We start from the raw sequence: 20,984 nt of genomic DNA on the forward strand, positions 1-20,984 counted from the left end.
GGACATCCCTGCCTCTCTCCAAATCCCACCTTTGACAGCTGTCACACAGAAACTCCTGGAATTAACCCTCTTCAGCTAAATTGTCTTTCTTTTTGTATAGGATAGCAATTAACAGCAGTTATTAATAGCAATTACTTTCTCTAAGAATATGGCTATTAGAAGAGAATGTGATGTGATTTATTAACTGGTTCAGACACTCATACTATATATTCCTGTTGGGCTCCCCAGTGTCCAAAACATTGACTTTATAATAGGAAACATCCTTTATTAGCCATAGGTCAGTGTAAGAGTTCTTGTTATTTCTTATTAGTTGTTTTATAGCACACAAAGAGAAGATTTTCCTAGCACCGTTTAAATCAGATCATGTAGTGAATTGACCAGTCGTACCATTTAATTATTCGTTTTATTATTTCCTTAATTTATGCATCCAGCCATTCATTTTTAAAAACACATTATGTGCCAGGAATTCCACAAGGAAGCTGAGGATCCTTTAGAGTCAGGGGAAAAAACAGATAGGTGATCAATATTATTACAATAAAATAAGTGCTGTGCTCTATGTGTCAGGAGCATGTGACTGAGATTTTAACCATAAATTGAAATTATCCAGGTAGAAGTAGGGGGAGGGATGGGTGGGAGTGGATTAGAAGGGAGTTCCAAGAAGAGAAAGCAACATATACAATCTCTGTTTAAATATTAAAATCATGTCCCATCAAAGGATAGTGCACAAACTTTAAGACATTCAATATTTATGCTTTCAAAAGTATTTATTGATCACTTACAATGTGCCAGATACTATTCAAATTACTGGGAGTACATCAGTGAGCAAAATAGAGCTACCCCTCCCATAGTCATTTACATTCTAGTGGTGAGAGAAAGACTACTAAAAATAAAAATTTATGGCACGTCAAATGGAATGAATGCTGTTGGCAAAAATGAATCGGATAGAAAGTGCAGGTCAAGGCTGAGGATGACTGAAAGTCCTAGGTTTCTCATGACGAGCTGAAACTGGGATGAGGGTCATGAGGAGGTCATTTTTGATGGTCCCAGAGTAGATAGTAGGCATGACCTTGGAAGTATTGGGCACAGCCTGGAGGTAGAGTTGGGGGAGCAGTCCTGGCAGGATTGGAGTCCTGACTGCCTTCAGAGAGTGGAGGAAGGTAGACTTTTGGGGAGTCCTGAGAGATCTGGGGCTGTGCCTTGACTCAGTTGGGCTGGGACAGATGACATGACTGGAGGAGAGATGAGGTGGGTAGTCAGGACCCCATGGTGGAGAGTGTTGTCCATCATGCTATGTTTTGAATTTTATCCAGAAGAAATTGGAGAGCCATGGAAAGGATGTAAGCCAGAAAACAATTACACTGTCAGTGGTGTGGCAGCTATCATGAAGGCAGATGAGGCTAAAGATATAAAAAAGTTCCAAAGATATTTAAGATTGAGAATAATAAAAACTATCTCTGAAAACGTTCAGGTACTTTATCTTGGGTCCCCTCTCATTGCTCATTTGATGTGGCAATGGTTAGTGAATTTGTGCTGTGAAGCTACAATATCAGTAATGGTATTTAGCTCTTTTCATGTTGTCTGTACAACCAGAGAGTCATACCACAATGGCTTTTTTTAGACAGAAAAGGAGAAACAATGCCTTTTTGTCCATAAGGAAGTTAATCAAGTTAAGAACAGAAAATTGTGCAATGAAGTACTTAAACCTTTGGGAAAATGTTCTTTTGCCAAATGACCTTACTGAGTGTTCTTGCCAGAAGACACACTTCATTAACTGTGCTGAGAAGAAAGTATTACTCTTATCAGTACTGTCTTAAGGATATTAAAAATGTGTGTGTGTGTGTGTGTGTGTGTGTGTAGTGTAAAGTAGCTTTATAGGCCTTTTGTGTCTAATAAGCTACTTCAGTTTCCACCATGCAAACAAGGGCGGGCCAGGTCCCAAAAAACACAAACTGAACAGAGTACAAGACTTATGTAACTATGAGATGCGGAGATTCTTGGCACACAGTAGGCCATTTCAAATATATTTGTGCTTTTATCGCTGTTGATATGCTTTATTGATAATAACGATTATAGTCTGTGCAGCTTATATACCTACATACAAGTGCCCTAGAAATAAAGATACAAGAATTTCTATCTGTTGGCCAATAAGCATTTATGTATGTCAGCCATTACATTTTTTATGCCTCTATAGTACCAAATTCAGACTTCTAATCATTATTATTAGTAGTAGTAATCTACAAATTATTTTACTCCAATAAATTTTTTATCCTGAAACCTTGAAAGCCCTAAAAATCCTTCCCTGAAACCAGGGAAAACTCCGTAACTTCAAGGCCCCACTGATGATAAAATTACTGTCGGTAAAAGAAAAGTTTCTCCCAAATCTCCTCTTTAATTATTAAATGGGTTTGAATATACTGAACTTGATTATATAGGTTTCTTTGTTCTTCTATCTGAATATGCTACGTAAAATTTTGGTTTTCAAACTGTTCATTTTTACTATTAAATTTATTGACCCAAAATAAAGGGGTTTTGTATTTTGAATTGCATCTTAATAATTACATATTAAATGATAGTGTTATCTTAAGATTGTTGCATAATATGTTCACAAATACTTTTTTACAGTTTTTGAGATCCTTATGAGGGCAATATGATATTTAGTACTTTACAGTCTCAAATCAATCATAATATTATTTAATTTGTGTTATGCTCTAAAAATAGTAGCAAGCTAGAAAATGTGCTATGGTATTGAGCATTTGCTTTGATCTGCTAGAACAAAAACCCTATGAAAATGGGATTTTTCATCTGCTTTGTTCAGTACTTTATCTCCAATGCCTGGAACCTGGTTTTACATGCCTGGAACCTGGTTTCACATGACTAATATTAAAGGACCTTAATATTTATTTAGGTTTATGTTTATAAAGGATATGTTAGTTGTATACCTATGAAAAAACACAGTTAAGCAAAAAGAAAAATCATTCATAATCCATTTCCCATAAGAAAATGCAGGTAAAGATTTGGTAAATATGTATTTTCGTGTTTGCATGTTTACACATGCAAGCAAGCACATCCACAGGCTTCTCACAAACATGTATTAAGTGGATGGCCCAAGGACTGATCTGAATGGAAGATGAATTTAGAGCTCTCAGCCATGGCTAGGATTTCTAATTTCCTTCCAAAGGTTTATGAAATAATGTATGCACTCTCAAGAGTCTTGAAAACCAGACCCTTAAAACAAAAGGTCATTTATTGAGAGGCAGGAGACAGATTTCTCTGCTTTATTTTTCTCTCTGTAGCCCCACAAAATTATACTTAAAGCATGAAATCCCACATCAGGCTGCCTTTTGAATTGTGGATGCACAACTGGTCTTTGTTTTCTTGAAAGCGAAATGGAGATAAGAAGTATATCTATCTTACTGGGTATTGTGGGACTCAAAAACGTAATGTATTAGGTACCTTAGGAATGCCAACTTTTACCGTTATTAATTAAACAGATCATTTTCCTGTGTTTTAGTTTGCAAACACAAGATAAAGGTCAAATTCAATATAGTTTTTTTTTCCACTAAGATGCCATACATCCTGAAAGAGTACAGTCAAATTTAAGGAGTATTATTGGGATTTCTTTTTAATGTAACAAATATAGAAATTTTGGTAGCATGACTTCTTTTCATATGTGGTGGTTTAATTCCCATGCTTAGGTATAGTCACGAAACAGAGTAATTCAACCAACTCTCAATTCTCTGCCTGTAGACAGTGTTTCACCTGCATTATGGTTGCCACCAGCCCAATGTAACTTTGAAATCTAAATTTAAGTTAGTTAACAATCAGTTAAAACAATTCAGTTCTCCAGTCAAACACCAGCCACATTTCACGTGTTCAACAACCATATGTGGTTAATACTACTATATTGAACAATATGTACATAGAACATTTCTATCATTGAAGAATATTCTACTGGACAGGACTGATAGAGCAAGTCTTGTTTTTACTGCTTTTGAAAAGAGCTCAAAGTTTGGAGTTAGATGACCTGTCTTCAACTCTTAACTCCTGGGATTGCTATGTGACTATCAGTAGTTTACTCTCTGACTTTCCACCCTTTTCTCTCACAAATGGAATTGCAGGGTCAGTGTTGCTGGCACACAGCCAGGAATGTTATCCTTGTTCCTTTGCAGAGTTTGTTCTGCTCCTAGGACATCACCCCCAAAGACCTGCTTCAAGCCCTGTTCCTTATAATTGCTTGTTTCAGGTTTTTGCCAGTGACCAAAAAGATGAAACCCATATGATGTTCTTAGAGGGATTTTGCTGACCCTAGTCTCTTGTCAAAGACTGTATCCATTGCCTGTCCTCATTTTATGAGGAATCACAATCTAGTTTACCCAGTCTATCTCATCTTGCTGCAGGTTTGTATAAGCATAAAAAAAATTTTTTTTAATTATATTATTTTAAGACAAGCATAGTTAGAAGGTTATGTCTAAAAATCATGAAATGTGTGATAATATGAAGCAACTGTTGTTATTCTTGGTTATCTGTGCTACTCATCATGACTATTAATATGAATATTGGAAGTATGATATGTGACTACACTATGTGACAAATTGCTTCATAAGCCTGTTAAATTTCTGCAAATTGAACCAGTATAAAAAAAATGGAAAAACCAAATTACCAGAGTGTTTTATTGCCTTATAAGTTTAGAATTTTAATTCGTGTCATTATTTCATAATAATAATAACAGTTTTGAATATTTCATTTTAATAGATGAAGGGAAACAATGGAGATAACGCTACCATTTTCATTATCTGGAATGCAAGTGTTTGAAAATAAAATACACTGGAGCAGAGGCAGTAATTGAACATGTACCCAGAACTGATTTGCTAACAATTGAACCTTGAGACTAGAATTAAAAGTATCTATTAGAATAAAACTTTTTAGGTCATTGTTTTAAGAAATGGAGTGTCTGTATTGGAATACAATGAAAATCGTGTGCTTGAAGAATGTGATAATCGTAGGCAATATTCAGTTTGACTAACGCTAAGTCTTTTTGTAGTTAAAACTTTGAAGAGAATAATGTTTATATATATATGTGTATATACATATATATGATCATCATAAAAACAGTAAAATGCCATCGAAGTACAAGATAATTATTCCTAATAAAACTAATAGACTCTAATTACTTTGCCTACTTTTCACTTTATTTTGTACTTTGTTGTACCTTGTAATATATATTATATGTGTATAGGTATATATGGGTCACTTTTGTGGGGAAATATTTAAAGAAGCATAGCCTTGGGCAAGTCAGAGAACCTGCAAATTTGGATGTCAGTCACATGATCTTCAGAACTAAATATTGACCACTTGAGGCAAAAAAAAACCACATTGTGTTTTACCTAGCTTCATGTGCAGTTCCAATTCTAAAGAGAGAGTTTCACCGATGCTTGGATGGGTTAAAATGGCCTTTGTTAAAGGGAAGTAGACTTTTTCTTTAAATTAATTTATTATTAATTAATTAATTAATTTATTTATTTATTTATTTATGGCTGTGTTGGGTCTTCGTTGCTGTGCAGGGGCTTCCTCTAGTTGTGGCGAGCGGGGGCTACGCTTCATTCCAGTGCGCGGGCATCTCATTGCGGTGGCTTCTCTTGTTGCGGAGCATGGGATCTAGACGCGCGGGCTTAAGTGTTTGCAGCACGTGGGCTCAGTAGTTGTGGCTCGCAGGCTCTAGAGCACAGGCTCAGTAGTTGTGGCACATGGGTTTAGTTGCTCTGGGGCATGTAGGATCTTCCCGGACCAGGGCTCGAACCCGTGTCCCTTGCATTGGCAGATGGATTCTTAACCACTGCACCACCAGGGAAGTCCCAAGGGAAGTAGACTTTTGAACCTCTTCTTCAGAGGCTATTACTGCTAAAGAGAAGTGTAGGATTCCATTTACCATCTCGTTTCCTTGAGGAGCTGCAGCCAAGAAACCAGGCTTGCTATGTCCTGTTTGCCATTTGCATGGTCTCGTGTGTGTCCTGTATAAGCCTTAGCACAAACTGCTTAAAAGGAAAAGGACTTTTCTTCAGGGAAGTGAACTTTCCTAGAGGGAGGTAAATACTGGGAAGGAGCTACAGCCAAGTTTAGGGACAGGAAAAAAAAAAAATTTTGAAAGGGTAGAATAGGGTGTAAAAACAACCTCTATGAAGACAGATTGAGGCCCTAGGGCCTGCTTTCAAAATATTAAATGAAAATATAAGGAAACATTTTCACCACTTAAGAGAAAGTGGGCTGATCTAGGGTAGGGGGTTAGGAACAGGAACAAACCTATGAGCTTTTTTAATGTAACACATCAAGATTTAGTGGTCCAGCTCTATAATTTTTTTGTTGTAAAGTAATTGTGGAAAAGGTCATTGACATTTTTTTTTTTTCCCTCTGATGCACCCTATAAATCATTGCGAAAAGTATATGTTTTACCTCTCAAATTTAGCTGAAATTGGACTTAAGGAAAAACTGATTAGTTTTTCATTGTGTGTTGTCATATATGCCCATAATTTCTTTTTTAAATAACCTTTAAATTCTTTTAAATATTAAACTATGACACAATTCAATGCATGATACAACTTTTTGTTTACAACATATCATGAACAGAAAATGGCAAATAGTCAACTCATTTTGTCAAACAAAATAATTTTAGTATAGTAACATGTTTCTTGTTTAAAAGTAGTGTTAAGTTGAAATAATACATTAATGTTCATATTCAATATGTACATTACATACAGGAAAGGCAAACAGAAAATTATGATACTCATATTTTCCAAATGTTTGTGTTTAGTATTATGAAAATTGATAATGAAATACCATAACCTTCATTTTATATATACAAATGATCATAAGTGAACATATATAAGTGAAAATGTATACCTTTTGGCATTCTTCCAAATGAATGTGATGATACATGCTTTTTATTGTTTTATGCTGAGTTTTTGTATAAAAGAGTTAAATCAAGCTGATTAAATCATTTCAGTACCATAAGCGGGGAGCATAGAAGAGAGGATTAGCTCATCAGGCAGGATGAGTTAGGTCATAGTTTATCCAACCATAATTCAAGGGCTGTGTTCTCCGAGTCTGGAAGTTATGGTCATGTGAAGGATCAGTGCCAAAATGTCTTTTATCACAAGTTGAAACTGCTTATTTCTGCAGCTGGCTAGGCTTTAGATGATTAGTTAGAATTAGTCAGGTATTTTCTTTTCAAAGCTCAGGATTGTCTTCTGTTCTCTGCCTTTGGTTTATAAAAGTGACTATGTTAGTTTGTATCAGATATACAGTGACACTTTTGTTAAGGGAGGAAATCCATTTATAATATGTGTATATATATATATATATATCTTTTTCAATAACTATAAACAGAAGTGGAATTAATGTGAAGCATAGAGATGTATTTGAAATAAAGAAGCCTTTGGTAAAAAAATGAAAGATGTAAAGCATTGTTTTTCAAACTGTGAACTGTGGCCCATGGTGGGTAATGAATTCAGTTTAAGGGGTCTTTGACAGAATTTTAAGAATGGAATAGAAAAGAAGAGAATAGGTTAACACAGAAAACATTGGCACAGTTATGAAACCTACTAGTGTGTGTGTGTGTGTGTGTGTGTGTGTGTGTGTGTTATTTGTGCTGGATTAATATGTAAACTGTTTTTCTTACTTTTCCTTACTATTGGCCTTGAACAAAAATAGTCTATAAGCTATTAGTGTAGAATAAAAAGGATAAAGTTGCTAGTTATGAAACTCTGGGCAGTTAATCTCACTAAGCCTGTTTCTCATCTGTAAAATGGGATTAATGCAATCTCCCCTCACAGGGTTAATGGGAGAATTAAGTGAAATGACACATGTTCAAGTGCCCAGCATGGTTCCTGCCACATAGTGTACATTCAATAAATGGTATATTTTATTAGTAGTAACATTGTGACTACTAAACTAATTAACTGCTGACTTTTCAGAATGCATTAAATTATACTCCTGGATATCTTGAAATGGCTGAAGGAAATCACAGGTGTTCAATCAAAGTTATACATGGAAAGAGATAGACCAGAGCAAGAGATGTGGTCAGGTGGAGGTGTGCTGATGAATGACAGATGAATGACAGGCTTGTAGAACTGTATTTGGTTAAGATTATTCCCTACATTCCAGTAACTCCTGGTTGATTAGGAATCAAGTAGCCATTCAGCCCATTAGCCATCTCACCCACATACCTTTTATATGGCCAAATAGACCTCAAAGGATAATTGGGGTTTACCTTGAGGTCTTGTCAGATACATATGATCTGGTTTCAGAGACTTCTCTGTAAGATGGAACTATTTATTGTGAAAGAGTTTTGATTTAATTATCATCAGCCAGATAATCTGCAGTCATCAGCTGTTGTGAACAGATATTCAAATTCTCTACCCTTGTCTTGGAATAGGCACAATGAATGGATGTAATAAATAAAGTATGGACCATATTAAAACCAAACTACAGTTGTATGTTCTTACCTCTCTAATTAAATCTGTCATGTTTATCCAGATTTTTGTTTATGTTCTCTTTCTCTCTTATTCATGGGCAAATTCCTTGATGGCAAAAAGGATGTCTTATTCATGGTGCTGGCAACTGTTTGACATAAATACATGTTTTTATGTATGAATGATTCCTGACCATCAATATATAAATCATATTGTGACAGACTCACATTTCTTCAGTTTTTTGTGAAAGACCATTTTTCAGTCTTCCCAGCTGATTTACAGCTGTCACTGCCTAAGGCAGAGAAAAGTGGAATAGGAAAGTAGTTCTTCATGCTTTGAAATCTGTCTACCAACTAACGCTGGGCAATAGAATTCTGGCCCAAACACCATCCAGTGAGTAGGCAGAGCAGTCCCTATGTCCCCAAATCCCAAAGAACTCTCCATTACTTAAAAGAATCATAGAATGTCTGTCTCTGTTATACTAGAGACCGGAGAATTTGGTTATTTTACGCCTAAGAAATATACAGCTTCTCTACATGGTCTAGGCATTATCTCTCTATTTCCTTTGCTGGTTTTTGTTTGAGAGCACTGTGAATATTTTTAAGTATATGAAGACAGATCTTTTTTTCCAGGTCTGAGAATGAATAAAGGTGCCATCACCTCTCCCCGTACTTCTCCAGCAAATACGTGTTCCCCAGAAGTAATCCACCTGAAGGATATTGTCTGTTACCTGTCTCTCCTTGAAAGAGGAAGACCTGAGGATAAACTGGAGTGTACGTGTTTCTTCATTTAGTTTACTTATCGTGGTTGGGGTGGGGGATAGGACTGGATATTGACAAACTTAAAATTGTATATACTATGGTTGTTTAAATTCTTACTAAATAAAGTGACCTTGGTTAATAATAATAAAAAATCCTCCAATTGAAAATCAGACAATTAAAAGGTATTAAGAATCTATCAATTTTAGGTTATTATTGATCAAGGTCCATTTATTACTGAGTATTTCTTGAGCATGTTTATCAATTGATGGTGTTTTTTTTTTGAATTTGCTCAGTTTGGTAACCAGACGATACTGAAAAGTATGCTTTGTGTTGTTTTGAAAATACACTTATTTCTAGTATGTAGGAGGTATTCCCATTAGGCAGAAAAAGGGTTCACTATCCATAGGCAACCTGAGCCTTTCTCTCTGGAAATCTTCCTTGAAACCTTCTGCACTAACTTTCATTGCCAGGGACAAATAATTTCTTAAATGCCAAGCATGAGAGTTTCATTTCTAGAAGTTGACTCTGAATATTATAAATAATTAAACAATAGCTTTTTTTTCCTTTTACCATGTAGCAGGCGTTTCAGATAGAGAATGTCAATCTAGTTGAAAGGAAATAAGTGCTCTCTTTAATAACATACAGTGACTGAGCTCTCTCTGGTGGCAAACTGTACTCATTGCAAGGCAAGAAAAAATACTTCAAACCTTTACTGCAAACCCAATCATTTAATAATCTATTCTATCTCCAAAGCCCTTGCTAAATACAGAGCTGGTGGTTTGTTCAATAAGCTGATTAACCTGATTGTATTAGATATCATTAAAATGAATTAAATTTTTTTGCTACTGAAATGATAGTAAAGATAATGAATCCTAAATTTGACATTTCTAAAGTAAATGTAGAATATTGTGACACCTCAGAATCATGATTGGGTAGCATGTTTAGTTTAACAGTAACTTTCGATAATATTTCTCTTACTAATAAAGAATTTAATATAATATGATTATTTAATAGTAACACCTGTTTAAGTTATGAATAAACCATATTAACATCATTCTTTAAATACATATTTATTAGTTCTAAATGTTGAATATTTGCATTTCAAGATTTATTTGTATTCCTAAGAACCTACAGAAATCTCTCTCATTCCAAAATAAATATTAATGTTTAGTGAATTTCTATTGAAGTAATGGCCAGAGAGAAAGTTTTCTCAGGTGTTATTAGGACTGTGTTTGGGATGATTTTAAAAATACAAAGATTCTATTCCAGGTCTGAGAATAAATAAAGGCACCATTACTTCTCCCCAACATGGTCTTTGTGATCCAGTTTAATTATTTTTAGGTCAACTGCAAGTATTTTGTTTCTAAGGTAGAATTCCTAAGAGGTAATGTTGTAAGTTCTCAGTTTGAATCTGTGTCTCAGCAGTCTTTGTCCACAGTTGCCAGGCAGAATGTTAACCCACGAGTGATTCAGAAACACTTGATGAATCAAGTTGAACCTGACCTGCCACTTACCTCTCTTCAGTGTTATCAATCCCCTTCCCTCGGTTCTTTAAGTTTTCCAGCTCTTTTTCGAGCTTATACCATTCAGTTGCATTTTCTTTTTCTCTTAACCATTTCTTTAGACTTTCCTCATAGACAGACTTGTTACCATCTGGCATTACTTCTGTGATTTTCACCAGACTCTTGAAAGAAAATGCATTTCAATTTCAGAAACTCATTAAGGTTCTAGCTATGTTCTAGTTTTCTTCTCTACTATCCTCAAGTTTGGAGGACCTTAAACTGGTCCTTACTCATCTGGAGCTTGTGTTTGTTGGTTTGTTTTTTAAATGCCAGTGCCTGGCTTTTTCCTTACTCATCTGGAGCTTGTGTTTTTTTGTTTGTTTGTTTGTTTATTTTTTAAATGCCAGTGCCTGGCTTTTTCCTACATCAGTTAAATCAGAATCCATGTCTTTCGCCCACTTTCTTAGCCATATACTTATACATTTTTCCCTTCTACAATTACACATTTACGAATTCCTAACATTCATATAGTATATTATAGTTATAGATTCTAAAAATTTTTTCAATGTCTTTAAAGAAATTTAATGGTTGTTAATTTAATATATATTTCCAAAATGGTTATGACTTATTAAACATAATATATACTAGAGGAAAGAAAAGAAGAAAATAATTAAAATTAACACAGAAGTAGATATAATCAAGCACCTAATATAGTTAACTTTTGCAGGTGAGCGATGTTTTTGAATCTCAGTTTCTAAGCAGCTAAGCAGAAAGGAGTACAGACATGTTGTCTTAGGCCAGAGGTTCTTGAACTTTATCGCACATAAGAATCACCTGCAGAGCTTATGAACACACAGCTTGCTCTGCCCCAACTTGAGTATATATGATTCAGCAAGCCTGGAATGGGACTTCAGAGTTTTCATTTCAGGTCATGCTGGTGTTGCAGGGACCACATTTTGAGAAGCATTGGTTTATGCAATTCCTTCAGTCCAATGAAAACACACACACACACATAATTCATCTGAAACTACAATTGTTCTTGGAATTGATGGTGGCATTATTTGATACGTTCTTTTACCTGGGTTATTAGATAAATTAATGACATGTTTTAAATGTTTTTTCCCCAAAAAACAATGTTTTATAAATCTATTCAGTGCTTACTGCCACTTGTAATTTCCCCCACCTCTCTTTTCTGCCAGGCATTTACAAAATGTTTAGAATAAAGCTTTTTTTTTTTTCATTGAAAGGAAACTAACAAACAAAAGCTTTTGAACTTTCCACTGATTATATGCCATTTCTTCAACTTGCTTTCCTTCACTCAATCTTTGACTCAATCCTAATGCCTCTCTGTGGTCTTTGCCAGTTCTGAGGCCCCGTCAAGTAGAAGGTATTTATTTACCTGTTCTCACGAACCCTTGGAAAGTATGTGTGCATGCATGTGTGTGTGTCCTGAAGTTGTGGAGGAATTCTATTTTTATGTCTCCTTGTTGGTGGAAGCTACCAACCATCGAGGTGCATAGATAAGAACATTGTACTGGGGCTGGTTTGCCCTCTTCACCTTAAGCCCACTACAGTACTTCATGGAGAGCCATTCAATACATCCCTCTTTGAGTCTCCTTAGATTCCTCAAATTCTGTGATCTCAACTCCATTTTATTTCAGTCACCCACTTTTGTTGCAATACCCCAAGTCTTTTAATTCCCAAAGACTGCTCTTATTCTATAAATTTAAATTCTAGTATTTTACTTTGACCACAGCCTATGCTCACTTAACTTCTTACTTTCCTACTTTGAATTTAAATATAGCATAGCACAGTACTCGAGAGCCTGGACTCTTCATTTCACTAACTGAATGAATCTTAGCTTTGACCCTTACTATCTGAGTGACCCAGGCACATTTTTAAAACCTCTCAGGCCTCAGCTTCCCCAGCTGTAAAATTGGGATCATAATAATGTCTATCTTGTATGTTTGCTATGAGAATTAAATGAACCAATATTTGCTCACATAAATTGCTTCACATTTATGTGAATGTTAAATGAAATAAAAGTAAGTTAAGAATTCTTGCCCCTTGACCGCTTCACTTCCTCCTGAACTTGCTTGCTGCTTTTGGGCCTCCCACCCCTTCAAATATAGACTGACCCCGTAATTCGTGAGGTCAATCATTCCTTCTCACTTAGTTTTGAACATCCAATTTATTTGCTCATATACTGAGCTGCCAGAGATTTTATGAAATAATATAATTCTGTGGATTCGAACTCTTCTCAAAACCTCAGCTGGCCTTCAGTGCCTTCAGTGTTTCTCTGGTCATTGACTTCTCCTAGTTAAAAGTTCATTCAGATGCTTTGTTGCTTCAAACACCTACCTAATTAATCATCATCTCACTCATTAGCTGTAAATTCTTGTAACTTCCTCTCATGTTACCTAAAACTTGTCAACTTCTATACCTGTTCTTTCCTCTTCTTCTGACTCAGGAAGAATGTGTCCCTTTGGTAGTTCCCTACTGAATAATACATCAAAGTAAGCCCTTAACTTAGCATCCATAAACTCTTCTGGCTCCACAATTTGACCCCAACCTACTTGGCCAGTCTTGCATTTGGCTATGACCTGCACAAAAAAGTCCCAGTCATATGAATCTACTTTTTAATCATCAGACAAACCCTGAACTTTTCCACCTTCATGCCTTTGCTTATAATGTGCATTTGCTAAGGGTGTATATCTTTCCCAGTGTATATCAGATCCAGTCCAGTCTACACTTGAAGCCTAGCTCACATCATGAGTCCTCTTGCCATCTCTAATCAGATTATTTTACTCTCCTTCCTTGTACCATTGCACTGTGTATAAATTTCCCACTCTAGCACCTACCACTTATATATGTGTGTTTTTCAAAAGATAGATGCTCAATAAACGCTAGTTAAATGGAACTGTATTGAAGTCTATGGGTGCTTGACAAGAGGAAGATAATGCGAATTATTGAAGGCATCAAATAGTACTAAATTTATACTTTTATTTTAAAGTATAAATGTGGCATTCACATTTGGGTTAGTGTTTATCAAATTATTAATGACTTAGCTAGAATAACTTTAAGTTAGCTTACAGTTACTGAAAATATATCACTAAAAAAAAATCAGTAGGAAAATGTCCAGAAAAATACATAATTGACATGCAGATAATGAGGACTACCCTGTATGTTAAAGTTACTGCTCTGTCTAGTATTAATCTTAGAACCACTGAAATTTAATATTGAAAAGTCCTCAAATATCATCTAGTTAACCTTCCTACATTGTCAATGAAAAAATTAAAGCCCAGAGAGACTGGTTATTAATTATACCACCAGTTTAGCTATCTGTGACTAAAATGTATGATTTCTGACCTGCTGGATAGGTGCTCTTTTTATTTTGAAAAGCTGCCTTTCTTTGTTTAGATTATTGTTTCTTTTGTGGAGAAAAGAAGAAAGTATAACAAAGTATAATAATATTAGATGTCAAAAACTCCAAGCAAATGATTTTCACCTCTGCCCTTGTGGTTTATTAAATAGGTCTTGAACTACATAAAACAGTAAAAAAATTGTGAGTTAAATGAATTCTGGCTTAAATGCCTTTTAAAATATATACTTTCTAATCTTTAAAAACAATTTCCATAATAATATTTTCATATCAATAACATACTATGCAAAGTATAAAAACATATTCTATGGGAAAATAGATTAAAAACTTGCAAGTCTTTTGGAAAAGAAACAAATTCTAGGTATAAAGAATTACCCTCATATTGCGTAATGTGCCTTTCCTTTGAGCTTTTAACCAAATTCATGTGTGGGCACATAATTGTTTCTATATAAAGTATAATTGCATGAGCATAAAAATAGAAAAAAAGTGGGTTAAACTGGTTTGTAACTTTGTAAGAGGTACCCACCTTTGGAAGCTATCATGTTGACAGAATAATTTTAATATTGGGCTTAAATTATTTTTGCACCTAAAAATCTATATCCTTATATGTTGGTTTTAAAAATAAAACCTCTTTGTTCAATGATTCACTTGACCTTGGAGACTAACTTTACTTTTAAATTCTAAGGAAAAAATAGTCTTATTATAATGTTTGAGGATCACTATTAATTTTATCAGTATTATTCAGGTATGCTTTTAAAAGGGAAAGGTTCTATAGGCTTACCAAGCCAAACAATTTTTATTTTCTGTGGTGTTAATAACTGCCTTTTTTTCTCTTTATTTGATTAGTTTTTCTATTCCTATAGAACTAATTCCTAAATCCTCCACCATAAATTCTGGTTTGGAAACTTGTGCTCTCCATCTTTTCCTTCATCTTTTCATCGTTAGTTACCTTCTCCTTTATTTTACTTGTTCAGTCTTTCTGAAATCACTATTTTTAGATGTTGAAACTCCATGACAGAACTTTGAATTATTATATTTTTTAATTTTCCTGTTTTCCAACTTCTTTTCTTTTATGCCTTTCATTTGACATCCGGGACATCTTCTACATCTAGGATGACTTTTTTTTTTTTTTTAACTCTTTCTAGCATAATTTTCACTTCACAGAGAATCCGTTTTGTTGTCAGCACCATCCTTATTTGCTATTATTCTTATTTTATGGATTGAAACTTTCTTCTTATTTATAAGGTTCCCCTCTCCCTGCTTTGCTGGTTTCTTCCAAATTACTTTGTTTTGAAACAACTACTTGGTGGTTGTGGGTAGGTGGGTGGGTAGATGAGGTTTAAGTCTGACTCATTAGAGATGAGGAAGGGGACTTAACATTTGTCAATGTTCAGTATATACATTTTCACATGATTACACTCTTTGGTATTGGACCCCTACCATCAGAATTCCTGAGCACCCTGAACACAGAGTCCCTGTGGCTTGACTGCCATAAAGCTCAAAGATCCAGTCTTCTTTAAGATAGAGGGCTGGCATACCCTCAGGTGCAAGCTGTGAGGGGTAGTGTTTAAAGGTGTAATTTCTTTTCATGAAGATTATGTTTCCTTTTCTGTGTGAATCTGTGCCTCCTCTTCACCACCAGCTTACGTCTATATTTCTCAGGTTTCTACATCAGTCACCATGTGTTTTCCAGCCTCTAAAATTTTATTTTTCTTGTCTCCTCTCACGTTTTCTTTGTACTTGTGTGTTTATTATGCCTATTTCATCCCTTACTGTTACTGTAGTGGACCTTCAATAGAAAGGCAATGTAAATATGTGTGTTCAATATTTCTTGTTTTGCATGACCCCACTACAATTTTAAATTAGGAAAGTAGACTTACTTCTGAAAATTGAAGTCCTAGAATTCCTCTCTCTCATCAGAATCAAAGGAAACTTTTATCTTTGATTTATAATTGGTGAGATTTAGACTACAAGATACTTAGTGCTCAATATATGTATACTGTTTTTATTATTGCTATAATTATTAACTAAAACATAAAGTTCTCCAACTTTGTTCCTTGGTGAATTAGACAGGATTTATAGACAACCATTAACTCCTGTTAATGTGTGTAGAAATTAATATAAAAATATACTAGGGCTTCTACTTCATACAACAGTAAAGTGTTCTCAGACCAACTTTTCTGCTAGAAACAACTAGAACATTTAAACTCAATATTTTTTTTTTAAAAATCTGTTTGTAAATTTTAGGAAATTATCAAGGCAAGTTGGATTTGTGGGTTAAATTTCTGGGAGCGGGGAGCCAGGCTTTTGCCACTATTTTTAAACTGTAAATTCTTAGACAACTGAGAGGCTGAGAAGGTAAGCAGCTTTGGTAGACTGGTCTTGGGGAAAAAACTTGAATTCTGGAGTCTTTCTAGCAGGCATATGATGGTCTCTAATTGTGGTTTAAATTTCCATTTTCTTTACGATTGATGATGTTGAGTACTTTGTTATGAGTGACTACTCACGTCTCTTCCATTTTTGAAGCATCTGTTCGATTTTTTGCCTCTTTCCTAATTGGATTGTTTGCTATTTTATTACTGAGCTAGGGTTTGCTCATATATTGTAGAAACAAGTCCTTTGTTAGATATATGTGTTCTGAAAATTTTTTTTCAAATCTGCAGCTGGCTTATTTGTTTTCTTAATAGTCTTTTTTTTCTTCTTTTTGATGAGCAGAAGTTCGAATTTTGATGAAGTTTAATTTACCTATTTTTTTAAAATCTTTGATGGTTCATATTGGCTTATGTTGAGGTCATGAAGATATCGTCCTGTATTTTCTTTTAGAAGCTTTATAGCTCTGCTTTAATGTTAAAGTTTAGTTTCAAAAAAATTTAGTTTTAAAGTTAAAATTCAGTTAGACCTAATGTTCATGTTTGGTGTGAAATAAGGGTCAAGGTACTTTTTCTTATATGAATATCCATCCAGCTGTTCCATCATCATTTTTTGAAAAGACTTTTCTTATCTCATTGAATTGCTTTGGTCCCTGTTGACCATAAGTGTGTGGATCTCTATCTATATTCTGTATTTCCCATTGTTCTGTTGTGTAGCCCTTAGTCAGCATGTCACTATCTTGATTCACTTGATCTTTAGCAACTCTTGAAGTCAGGTCATGTAAATCCTTCTGATTTGTTCTCCCTTTTCAGGGTTGTTTGGGGTATTGTAAGTCTTTTTTATTTTTGTGTAAGTTTTAGAATCAGCCATGTTAATATTTAAAACAAAGCTACTGGTATTTTTATTGAGATTGTATCTGTTATATAGAACAATCTGTGGAGAATTTACATTTTAATGATATTGAATCTTCCAATTCATGAACATAATGTATCTGTTCATTTATGTAGGTTTTCTATAATTTTTCTTGGTGAAGTTTTATATTTTTTGCACAGAGGTCTTGTCCAACTCTTGATAAATTTATCTTACATATTTAGGTTTTTGGATGTTATTGTAAATGATACGTTTTATGTTTCATTTTCTAATTGTTCTTCGCAAGTATGTAAAACTGCAATTGACTTTTTAATCCTACCATATCACTAAATACATATACTTATGTATATTTATATATAAACATATGTCTTAATATTTATACGTTATATAATTTCTAATATAAAACATATAACCTATATAAGTTATATAAGATCTAATTATATAGTTATATAAGTTCTAATATAAGATATAATACATATCATATATGTTCTAATAATAAGATATAGATAACATATCAGTTACATAAGTTCTAATACATATATACATTATGTAAATTCTTATATATATATGAAATATGTATATATATACATTCCAATTCTTTTTGATGATTCAATAGAATTTTCTAAATGTACAAACATATCATTTGTAAGTAAAGATAGTTTTAATAACTCTCTTCTTATACATATGACAACCCATCACTGCTTCTTTGTGGACAGAGCACCTTTCAGTGCTACCACCCCTGTCACACACCCCTTTCTTCAATTACTGCTGTTGCTGCTGCCTCTCATCACCATGGATTCTGTGAAGCCCCTTTTTTCTTGGGTCACTAGCATCTGATTGATCATCTGGGCTTGTGCTTCCAATTGGTAGAGGCTGGGACATGTGCAAACCCTATTTTCAAGTCAGGCTAGTAAAGGAAGGTGGTATCTGGCTTTTCATCTGTTATTGTGCTTTATAAAGTCTGGCTTTCAGAATTTAGGAAGATGTTTCAGATGCTGCCCAAAATGAATGACAGGTACCCACACACCCACCCCAGTTGTGTGTACGTCTTTGAGCTCATGTTTCCAACAAGATTTACCAGTAGACATAGGTAAATGTCCATATACCTGAGCTGTATGAAATGGTTTAGCAGTCATTTACTCCAATAAGGATTAACAGAGTCCCAAGCGTCCCTCATTCTAAAATATAGTTAGGTTTTGCAAGTCCTTGCCTTGTTCCTGGTACTTAACCCCTTCTCTGAATGGTGTATGAATTCTTGCCACTTAAAAAGGTATTTTTACCATTTTATGCTATACTAGAAAATCTTGAAATGCTTAGTATCCATGTTGTGGTAAGTTTTTTTGTTTGTTTCTTTCTTTCTGAATTTTATTCTCATTTAGTATATGACAGAGAACAATTATCATGGTTTGAAAATCAAGATATTTACATTCTTTAGCAAGCCTAACATTCTATCCTTTAATTCAATAGGTATACATTTCCCCTTACATTTCAACATCTTTAAAGTCTGTTTCCATTTTACAGTGAATAGAACACGTTAGCTAGATTGGCGGCATTTTTTTCCTTTTAGTGATGTGCAGACTAGTTTTGCATCTTATAAATATCTTAGAATTTTTGAAATATAATACTTATTTTTAAATATAAAAATAATAATGAGTTACAGATTAAGGTCATTGCATAATTATGTCTCCTAGTTGTCAATGTCTTTGGTTAATATTATAGACCTCAGACATCAAGACTCTCCAGGAAATTATACAAACGCAACACAAACCCTCATTTCCACTCCTCTATTTTTACAGCTGTGTCATTCTTCTCTGTTTATCTCAAAACGGCACCTGCAGCCTCTTCTGTAGTCTCCTGGTGGTGTGTGAATTATACAAGGGAATCCTCAGGCCAGGCATGGACCTCTGCCATCCTGCTTTCCTGAGCTCCCTAGCACAGAGCCAATAGTGTCTTTTTCCTCATTTGATTAGTTCAAAGAGTGGTTACCCTATGAAACTACATCTCCAATTTAAACAAATACACCATTATACCCATGATAATAATGCCATTTATGTCTTTGCATCCCCTATCAGGAAAATTCCCTTATTTTGCACTAATTTTTTCTTTCCCATACTGCTTAAGGATTAATCAAAACAATGGCTTTTATTTGTGTAGTGACCTACAGCTTTTGATACACCTTTGTGTGTATCATCTCACTTTCACAACAAATGTGTCTTTTTTTTTTTTAATTTGCATTGGAGTATAGTTGATTTACAATGTTGTGTTAGTTTCAGGTGTACAGCAAAGTGAATCAGTTATACATATACATGTATCCAGCTGATTTACAACATTATGTAAGTTTCAGATGTACAACATAGTGATTCACAGTTTTTAAAGATTATACGCCATTTATAATTATTATAAAATATTGGCTATATTTCCTGTCTTGTACAGTATATCCTTATAGCTTATTTTATGCATAGTAGTTTGTACCTCTTAACCCCTATCCCTAACAGATGTGTGTCTTATGACAGGGTGATTATCCTCATTTTATAGATAAGAAAACAGCATTTGACTAAGCTCACATAACAGTGGATGGTAGATTCCAAATTATAATTGATTTCCAGACCTCTGAATTAGTTATTTCTTCTTATCCACTTTGTCCTTTAATATTCAGACTCTGAATGTCTGAATTCCTTCTCTTCTGTTATTTTTGAATTTCTATTTAATGATCTTGTAATACAAATTTGAACAAACAATAGCACTTTTTAGTGTTTTCTAGCTATATAACAAAAATTGGTAGAATTTATATCTGATATCCAGTATTTTTATTAATGACTAATTCATCTTTAAGCTTGAGAAATGATCCCAAAATCAATTGCTTTGAGGAGGGGAGGGATTTAGTAGTATTTGTTTTTGACAGAAAATAAATTTTAAAGAATATGCCTTATTCTAGCATTGATCTTACTCGCCTATAATCTTTTTTTCAACACCTCTTTTATTTCTAGTTATGTTTCGCCTCTATGACACGGATGGAAATGGCTTCCTGGACAGCTCGGTAATTTTTTTCTTCAAATTTTCTGTGAAAATTTCAAAGTAGTTTGTTCTGAAAAATGCAATGAATAAATTTATAGCTATTACCACAGAAGACACAATATAATTTCCATGCACTCACACAGCATTTTTATCATCTGACTTTCTGAAAGCAAGTGATCTGAGGAAACTGTTAGGATTACAGTTGTTCTGTTGAATAATTTTACTACAAAAAAGTGACTTTTTATATACAGAAAGATAAAAAAGACTTCAACCCTGTCTGAATAAAATATAAGAGAAAGATGAGACCATTGATCTAAAAAGAAAAAAAATGTGTGTGTATATATATATGTATATATACATATGTACATATATATATATCAATGAGATTTGACACTTAGGAAAATACCAAGAATACAGGTAGAATTTAAAGGAATTATGAAGTTGATTCAATCATTTTATTATTTTCCCACTTTTTAAGTACTGTTACTCACATATGTTGATGAAATGGGTAATTATATTTAAAACTGCTTTGGCAAACTTCCCTTCTCATCCGATTTTAAATCCAACTTGCACTCTATCTGTAGTTTTACTCATAAAAATCAACAGAAGAAAAATACCG

The 20,984-nt window shown here is 34.1% G+C and overlaps 1 protein-coding gene across 2 annotated transcripts in view; it reads left to right on the forward strand.

Moving 5' to 3' along the window:
- Positions 1 to 20,984, forward strand: part of DGKB (diacylglycerol kinase beta) — a 645,545-nt gene that overhangs the window by 121,702 nt on the left and 502,859 nt on the right. For both annotated transcript variants that reach the window (XM_061197732.1, XM_061197733.1), the window contains exons 5-6: positions 9,098 to 9,238; positions 20,338 to 20,387. In XM_061197732.1, the coding sequence (XP_061053715.1) occupies positions 9,098 to 9,238; positions 20,338 to 20,387 (191 nt within the window). The remainder of the gene's footprint in view (positions 1 to 9,097; positions 9,239 to 20,337; positions 20,388 to 20,984) is intronic.

The sequence above is a fragment of the Eubalaena glacialis genome, chromosome 8, assembly GCF_028564815.1.
Source record: "Eubalaena glacialis isolate mEubGla1 chromosome 8, mEubGla1.1.hap2.+ XY, whole genome shotgun sequence".
Classification (NCBI taxonomy): domain Eukaryota; kingdom Metazoa; phylum Chordata; class Mammalia; order Artiodactyla; family Balaenidae; genus Eubalaena; species Eubalaena glacialis.